The sequence below is a fragment of the Nilaparvata lugens genome, chromosome 5 (assembly GCF_014356525.2).
Source record: "Nilaparvata lugens isolate BPH chromosome 5, ASM1435652v1, whole genome shotgun sequence".
Taxonomy (NCBI): Eukaryota; Metazoa; Arthropoda; class Insecta; order Hemiptera; family Delphacidae; genus Nilaparvata; species Nilaparvata lugens.
Genome location: NC_052508.1, coordinates 64,932,699 through 64,942,040, shown reverse-complemented (window position 1 = coordinate 64,942,040; position 9,342 = coordinate 64,932,699). Strand labels below are relative to the sequence as shown.

The following is a 9,342-nucleotide window of genomic DNA, read 5'->3' as shown; positions in this document are numbered from 1 at the left end:
TGACTTCAAGGTTATTTTACAGCCCTAGGGCCGTAAAAATTTTACCGGCCTGGTCAGAAAACAATCACTTTCGGCCTCCATATGACGCACGTAAACCAGCTCATTACATCCAAGTGGGGCGAAAAATAAATATCTTTATTTGCAATCGGGGCCACACCCCATACAAAGTCACAATCATCATGATACAGACAAAATACACAAACAATATGGAAACATTGATTATAATTACAAACAGGATAACACAATTCATTCAGTTGAGTGAAACGTCATGATTAAATTATTGCTGCGATTGTTAAAAAGACTCACTGCCGGCTCAACCTGTTACGCTTAGTATCTCTGATCTTATTTTGAGCGCCTCTACTGTAAAATTGTACACGGAATTTATTTTTTCTACACTCAAGTTGGATAGCAGTACCATAGAGAAACAATAGCGTAAGTAGATATCCCATGGTATAGGGCGTTTATGTCGCAACTTTTACTGTTATTCCAAGCCGATAGTTCACGTAGTTTTTTCCCATGCAGCTGTGTGACGCTGATAGTCTCTCAAATTGTGCCGTTCATACACTCTCACCCCAACAAAACAGTAAAAACTAACAATAATCGACAGTAATCGGCTTGAGATAACAACAAAAGTTGCGACATAAATTCCCCATACCATGGGATACCGTATCTACTTACGCTATTATTGTTTCTCTATGGCAGTACCATTACTTTATCTGCGTCATTTACAATATTCTGAGTAAATTTGGCAGTGAATTGCCTCCTGATGTGGCAATACATGGGACATACTAATAAAAAATGTTCTACGGTCTCATCAGTTCGAAAGTTGCAGATTGGACAGTGCTCTTTGCTATTGATAGGATTGAAAACCTGATGACCAAGAATTTTAATAAATCGATTGATTGGATGAACACTTTGGAGGAAACTATGCAAGAAGTCTACAAGAGAGAAAACAATGACTTCATAATGTATATTGAACAAAACTGCTGTACCACTAGTATTGGCAATTATTGAATTCAAAGAAAAGATGATGGCGGACGTTTCCCAGCTAGAAGCTGTAAATAATGATGGTATTGATACAATGCAATTAGACAGTGATATGAAGAGAGAGATGCTCGCTCAGTTGAAAGATGACCAAGTAGCAGTCAAGGGAGCAAGAGTAATCGATGCAGTTGGCAGTCAATTAATCACTTTGCAAACAAAACATCATCAACTCGCCTCAAATTACGATCAACAAATGATGAAAACAAATCAGTTGATGGGTGCCATAAATGAATCTAACAAAAATTTATTAAAATACTGAGGATGCTCTGGCCGCCTTTACAAATGAAGTTTCTGAAGCCATGTCTTCCAATAACAACAAATGCCTAGCTATAATGATTGACCTGGCAAAAGCCTATACCCCACAATAAATTACTAAAAAAATTGGAGAGGTACGGGATTAGAGGACTCCACCTTGAATTATTTAAGTGATCGGACACAATTAATATCTGATAACAACAGTTACAAATCAAATACTAAAAAACTTAACGACTTTGGATTACCACAAGGTACCGTCTTGTCCCCGATTTTATTTTTTACTCTATATCAACGACATCTTTAAACTAAATATTGATAGTTCGAAAATAATTTCCTTTGCTGACGATACGGCTGTAATAGTTAAGGACCGCTCATGGTTAGAGACGTACTCGAGAGCAGAAAGAGTAATATCCATTGTTAAACAATGGCTTGATATTAATACATTGAGTATAAATACATCAAAAACTAAATATATTACATTTTCTCCTACAATAGTTGGTCAACCAAATGATGCTATGATTTAAAAAATACATACAAATTGTGATTTTGAGAAATGGAAGGATTGTGCATGCCCTCAACTAAAAAATGAAAAATCTATAAAGTATCTGGGCATCATGGTTGATTGTAACCTTAAGTGGGAGCCTCATATAGAATATATCTGTAAACGCTTAAAATTTATGTCCTTTATCTTTTATAAAGTCCGTAAAATATTAGACATTAAATTACTTAGGGTCCTTTACTTTGCCTATGTTCAATCGGTGCTGCAATATGGGTTAGTGGTATGGGGAGGAGCGTATGATGTTTTCATGAATAAAATTTTTACATCTCAAAAATGATAATAAAAGCAATTCTTAATAAGCCAAGGGCGTTTTCTAGTAGTGAAACATTTGCCGAATTTAAAGTGATGACAGTACGTCAAATTTATATAAAGAAACTTCTTTATTATGCATGGATGAGGAAGGATGAATTTACAGTGAATAATAACGTTTCTATGTATAACCTGAGAGTTACATCTCATAACATTTATAATATCAACTATTCAGATTTGACAATAGTGCGAAGACAATTGGGGTATCTTAGCTCAAAAATAATAAATATCATGCCAAATGCATTGTCAGAATATCTTTCTAATAGGGGCAGACAGAGGATGGAACAGATAAATAAGTGGGTGATACAAAAATTTTTCTTCGACATCAGTCAAATATTATAATTTATTACTAGTAATTTATTGTTAACTTCGATTTTTGTAGCTTTGATTATTAGTAAATAAATTTTTATATTGTCTAAACAGCTGATACTCTCACTCAGCGGTCAGGGTTTTGCCCTTGCTGGGTGGTGCCATGTAATTTTAATTTATTTGTAAAATAGCATAATATTATAATCTAGAATATTTCTTTTGTAAGTTTTTTTTATTTTGTATTTGGTTTTTATGGGCAATAAAAATGTTAAAAAAAAGAAAGAGACAGCTATACATTGACTTGGTTACACAAAATAGTTCTCTGGATGAGAAAGAAAAGTGTCTGATTGGAAGTTTCACCAACTTCTCCTCTTTCATGGAAGAAAAAATGGCTAGTTTTGGAGAAATGATAGATGCTGAAAGGCATAGTAAGGAGAAAATCGAAGAGGTTCAGCGGCTATGTCAAGAATATGAAACTCAAATCGATGATGGGCGATCACTGTGCATGGAGGATATTGTTTGCTACAGACGTGGTATAGCAGAAAAGCTGAAATTGTTTACGAGCTCACAGGCTGACACGATTTCTTCCTCTTCTCAGATGATTTCTTCCATTGTAAGTGATGGAAATTCTGATTTGTGTGAATTGACTGCTGCAAACGAAGAGACAAAGTTGCTGGTCAATTCAGTGGCTAACAAATTGCACGAGTTTGAAGAAAAACTGACTGCAATACAAATGTTGGCGCAGAAAAGCGCCGAAGAGCTAGTTAATATGATGAAAGAGCACAACAGCACTTTGAAAGAAATGTCCAAACAAGAAATCAAAGATGGTTTTGACTCGTTCAGTTCAAGCTTGACGAATTTCTTGAAAAATAAACTACTTGTGACACCAGCTTCAGGTGACACCCCAAAGAGAGAAGATATACTGAAGATCACAGAAGAGGCTGGAATCGAAATTGATTATGTTGACACAGTCCCAAGTACTATTGGGTTGCGTCCGCAAAGTCAAATACAAACTTTTAAGGAAAAGGAGAACGTAAAAGAGTCTAAAATAGGAAAGGCTAATACTGGAATACCTCGAACGACGAGGATTTTGGAAGAAATTAACAACTAATGATCTCATTTTTTATTAGAAAAATTGAAACTTGTGAGATGATCTTCAAAACTAAACTGTTTTTGCCATTCGTATTTTTTTATCAAAAAGATCATTGTCAAAATCCTATTTATAACCTTACTTTCATAATTTCATAGATATCAACCTTCCTAATAGGGAATATACTATAATTATAATTAGCAACACTGGATAAAATGAAAAAACTGATTTCCTCTGATATACGATATAATTATATTACAATCCATTCATATACGTACAAATGCTTACTTCACATTATATATAACATCTATAATACTAATGAATATATATTTTCAATCTCTATATTTTAATGTAATATGAATACAAAATGATAATATTTTTTCAATTTTTTTCGTGATATAATATAGACAAAGAGCTTAGTTTTTGTATTTATATTTTTCAAATTTTTTATAAATTTTCAACATTTTTTTTATATAATCTAGACATGCTACACTATTATAATAATGATATATAATATACTTGATCTTCCATTCTATTAGAAATATTCAGTCATAGAGGAATCTATGTTAACTGTCAAATAATTCTATTTCTATTGCATTTTGCAACTTTCATTAACCAAAATCATTTATACGATGTTATGCACTTGTAATAAATTCAGTAATCAAAATTAACAACTTTACGTACATAATAATTAATTGAATTAATGAGATAAGATCAAACTCTATTAATAATTTAAGTTGAAACATTTCAGTATAAATATATATTATATAATATACGGTGAATTCACTGTTACATTACAAGATTAAATACTGGACTTTCACATTGTTTCAGATCACAAATTTATCCTAATTTCAAGTGGTTTCTATTAAATGTTATGATAAATAGCTATAACTGCGCAAATTATTTACCCGACACACTCCAGTTATATTAATTAACTACGAATCTATATCCACTAACATGTTGCAGTAAATAACGAAATTGTGCCCATTTCCAATGACTACAATAAAATAACAACTATTTTTCCACCATTTAGACTGACACACTAGTTTGATATATAGTGATATTTTTAAATACTCAGAGTATGGATTACACGACAATAATTTCATTGAAAATTGAAGAAGAATAAGCTGGAGATTATTATAATAATCAAATAAATATAACAAAAGAATTGAGAATTGGCAAAATTCTCAATTTATAATTTTTTCATCATGAAGATCTTGGAAATCAAAAAAATTTCAAATTCATTATAAACAAAAAGCTGTGATCTTCTGATCAATTGTAGATATGAAAAACATGATACGCACAAGATCAACTTTACTATTTGAAAAGACAACTTGACTTTTAAAAGTTGAAATAATTCAAATACAGTAAAGATAAATTCAATTCATTTATTCAAAAATAAATATCTATTTTATAGATGAATCTAATCGCGAGTATGGGGTATTATTTACAAAGAAAAATCAAATTTTCAAAATGATAGGGCTAATCAATAACTTTTTTCACATTACTGCAGTTATGCAGAATTGAATGAAGAATAACTTGACATTATTTGAAGAGCTTATATTGAGGACATGTAGCCATTGACTACAAACATTTATGCGGGTACTACCTGAGTCACCATTACACTCCAATAAATGGTAAAGAATAGACATTATTGTAGATAAGACATATATTATTATAAATGAATTTGATGAACATTTAAAAGGACAGTTTGAATGAAGATTTTGACAAGATATAGAGTAATTACCAGGAAACGTAATATGACTGAAATATTTCTAATTTCCATCTAGCTTGTGCTAATAAAATACTGAATGCACATCTACATTTATCCCACTACGAATATATAATATGTTTATAACTTAAGCAAAATAATGATAAAGACCCGTTCGGGTAGTTTTATTTCCAAGTTCCCTCAGAATCGCAAACGGGTCGCCTTTCTCCTCGACAGGGGAGGAGGATTCCGACTTTTGGGTGCGGACCACACTGGCATAGGTCGTCTGCCGGTGGATGTTGGCCAACATCTCATCAGCTGATTCGTGCTCCTGTTGAAACAGATGATGCTGCGGCTGATGGGGCTGATAGGCTTGTGCGTAGCCGGCAAACGCGCTGGCGCTGTTCATCTGCGGCGGCTTTCTCTCTTCATCAATCAAATGATGGTAATTGTCGCCACCGTTTTCCAGAACACTATGCTGTTGTTGTTGATGTAGTTGTTGTTGATTCTGCGGTTGTCGCCGGTACAATGGGACGTTGTTGCTAACGGAACTGTTGTTGTTGCCCCACAACTCAAACAGGTCATCCGGTCTTTCGATGCGCTGCTGGGCAGCCATCTGCTGTTGCTGTTGTTGGAGGAGATGTTGTTGATACAGTGTTGCTTCCAGGTCTCTGTTAGCCATCTGCCTCTCGGCAGACGACTTTTCATACCACATATGCGCGACTTGCGCGGCGTGCAATTGGTCCTGTGGTTGCGACTGAGCCAGCTGGCTTTCAACCAATGGCATCGCTATGTGGCCGTTCTGATGCAGGATTGTGATTGGCTTGTCTGTGAACATATCCTCAATGCTTCTGATTACATCGGGAACAACCGCATTCGACGCAATGATAGCTTTCCTTGGTTGATGCGCCATCATTTCAATGAAATTACCCGAATTATCCAAACCTCCTTTCAAAGAATTATCGACTCTACTAGTGTTCTGGGTGTAGAACTCCAACTGTTTTATAGTCTGTGTTTCCAACAGCTCAGATAGATTGAGTGTCTCTGGTAAAGAGAGACCACACAGATTTCCATTCACCGTCCTTTCAGGAAAGTGAACATTTTGTAGAAACTGAATTTGCTCCTGTTTTTCGATGGGCGGAGGAAGGTTGGGCATTATCCGTCTTGGCTGGTCAATGATCAGTGGATGATGTTTCTGGGGTTGCGGAGGAGGTGGGTGAGAAGTTATGAACTGGGGCAGTGGAGTTGTTGCTCTCAGAAACTGTTGCTGAGACATGGGCAACTGTTGTTGTGAAGGTTGCTGTTGCTGAGTCTGGATAGCTTGCTGCGATTCCAGAATGGAATTGGGACTCGTGGGGGAGGGTCTGGGGAGTACCTGGTGGGGGAAAATGGGCTGAGGAGCCGGATTCCTTTGTTGGGCGGGCAAGGGAGGGGGAACCAGCCCTGGTGGAGGTCTGATCTCCTCTCTGCGAATCGGTGGGGACAAGGGGTCGGGCTTCTTCTTAATCCAACCGTTGGCTGCCGGGAACATGCCATTGGCCGGTCCTGCTGCAGCGGCATTGTTGGGCGAAATCATGGCAGGGTAGTTGAGGCCCCAAGGGCTGGCGTTGCCTGCTGGGTAGATGGGGGCCGCTGAAGGCCTCACCCCCGGGAAGAAAGAGCCGGGGGGGTGCTGATATGCAGGGTAGTAGACGGGAGATACTGGGTAGATCGAAGCGGGCGGAAGAAATGGAGGCGGGTAGCGCATACCGTGTGGCACTGCTCCGTAGGGTCCCAGGATGGAAGGCAGCCTGATGTAGGCTTCTGTTTGCATCTGGCGAGGCACAAACTCTGGAGCCAGCGGGTTCAAAGTGTAGGTCTTCTTCAGCTCAACGCCGTCCAGTAAGCTCTTCAAGTAGGACCACTTGATGCCATACAAACTGTTATTTGTATTACAAATATCGATGAATCTTTCCCAAACTTTCCTGCAAAATAGACAAGTAAGAACATTTTTAGCTTGACGATATGTTTTTCCTACACAATAAGTAACTATAAACATTCAAGTGAATAAGTTTCCTTGTTCAAGATATTATAAGGAAAATAAGAATATCTTAAAAATGGAAATGACTCAACAATAATAAGGCTATATTCTTCAAGTTCTACTTAGTCTAATGAACAAAGTAACAATACAAATTATGAATGAGAAGGCATAAATAGGTAAATAATTACAGAAGAGCCGAATATGAAATATAAGAGACCCATCAAAGATAATCCATATTATAAAAACAATATAAAAATCTTGAAGTACCCTTTATTTTTTAAAAGCTTTAAAATAGTTCAACCTTTAAAAAATAAAGGGTACTTCAAGATTTTTATATTGTTTTCATTAACTTAAAAAGTAGCCCATGTGAATGAAGTGTTTTTTAATCCATATTATGTATTTGAGAGGTATTCCAATGGTTCAATTTAAATTTAGTAGATAATATAAATTCAAACCAACCAATATTTTGTAACATTGTAACGTTTTTTCCTGGTTCAGGTTTGGGTTTGGGCAGGATTTTCAACATAATTGATTAGATTAAACGCAAATTCAACAAATTTTATGAAGGCAATTCAGGCTATCTATAATATTACTCAAAGTCAAAAAATACAAGACGGAACAAGAAAACAGGCTCCACTAACCTCAAGTATGGCCACTAACGACATAATGGCCACATAACGAACACGTGTCAAGCCTTTCTCTGATGACACAACATGCATGACGAGCATGTGTGTACACACATGTTCAACACACTTGTCCTGTCGTTAGTGGCCACCCTTCATTTCCTATATTTAGTCGAGACAAAATGTACAAAACAAGGTTATGTCATAGATAAAAGATAGCATAAGTAGATATCCCATGGTATAGGGCGTTTATGTTCCAAATTTCACTGTTAACTCAAGCCAATAGTACTAGAAGTTCTTTTTCGTAGAGCTATGTGATGCTGGTAGTCTCTCATAACGTGCCGTTCTTACACTCTCACCCGGCCAAAACAGTGATAATAGGCAGTATTCTATAGCTATCGGCTTTAATTAACAAGAAATTGGCTTGAAAATTTGGAAAATAAACTACCTATACCATGGGGATATCTGCTTATGCTAACGTTTTGCTATGGTTATGTACAGAGTGGGGCAGAGCCGATTGACGAGTTTGGAAGTGTTAATAATAATAATATCGAGTGACTTGGCTGGCTCAGGTCTGGTGTCAGAGTTTTCTGGTCGCATCTGATCAATTTCAGGACCTCTGACATGACCTAACGACTGCTTTTTAGGCAGCCGGGACCGAAGGCTTAACGTGTCCATCCGAAACACGGGAGTGGCCCGAGATAAATATCTTGGAAGTGTTATAAGTAATGAACCGTTCAACTTAGAAAAAATTCTTTAATGGGTTCAATTCAGTTTAAAATGTAGTTTTTATTGTTAATTTTAAAAAATTATATCTGCAGCAATAAACTGATGTAGCGTATTTTTGAAGTTCAAAACGCATTTTGGTACACTGCGATTGGTAAGGCCTGGATCTCTTTCTGATTTGCTCCTTTAGTTCTTCCAAGATGTGAGGGCGATCTTTGAATCCCTTTATTTTCGAGGTAACCCCATAGAAAAAAATCGCATATGCTTAAATCGGGTGAGCGTGCCGGCCACCTAAAGTCCACCCTTAGTGAGATAAGCCGCCCTGGGAGCATTTGTCTCAACAAATTCATTGAAATGCGCCCTATATGGGCTGTAGCTTCATTCTGCTAAAACCATATTTCTTCCAAGTCATGTTCCTCAGCAAGTTCTTCCAATTTGGGGGGAAAACGTTTGTAACATTGTCACATGACGCTGGGAGGTGACATTGACAGTGATGTTGCCATTCTCAAAGAACTATGGCCAGCACGCTCACCCGATTTAAGCATATGCGATTATTTTCTATTGAGTTACCTCGAAAATAAAGGGATTCAAAGATCGCCCTCACACCTTGGAAGAACTAAAGGAGCGAATCAGAGAAGATCCAGGCCTTACCAACCGCAGTGTACAAACTTCATACGCTATATCATTTTATTGCTG

General features: G+C 36.6%; 2 protein-coding genes across 2 annotated transcripts in view; one reads left to right on the top strand and one right to left on the bottom strand.

The window, feature by feature from the left end:
* Positions 1–598: 598 nt before the first annotated feature.
* LOC120351484 lies at positions 599–3,950 on the top strand. Its single transcript, XM_039429040.1, has 2 exons — positions 599–1,286; positions 2,755–3,950. Exons 1-2 carry the CDS (start codon positions 1,028–1,030, stop codon positions 3,585–3,587), a joined length of 1,092 nt encoding a protein of 363 aa, XP_039284974.1. The 5' UTR covers positions 599–1,027; the 3' UTR covers positions 3,588–3,950.
* Positions 3,951–4,223: 273 nt separating this feature from the next.
* Positions 4,224–9,342, bottom strand: part of LOC111046265 (probable helicase with zinc finger domain) — a 40,285-nt gene continuing 35,166 nt past the window's right edge. The window contains exon 18 of the mRNA XM_022331777.2: positions 4,224–7,241. Coding sequence (XP_022187469.2) covers positions 5,426–7,241 — 1,816 coding nt within the window. The 3' untranslated portion in view covers positions 4,224–5,425. The remainder of the gene's footprint in view (positions 7,242–9,342) is intronic.

Bases quoted from the DNA above. Each gene is read 5' to 3' on its own strand.
- LOC120351484 (XM_039429040.1), top strand. From the start codon at position 1,028: ATGATGGCGGACGTTTCCCAGCTAGAAGCTGTAAATAATGATGGTATT. The intron at 1,287-2,754 runs ATTTATTAAAAT...TGTTAAAAAAAA, and splicing joins CATAAATGAATCTAACAAAA to GAAAGAGACAGCTATACATT.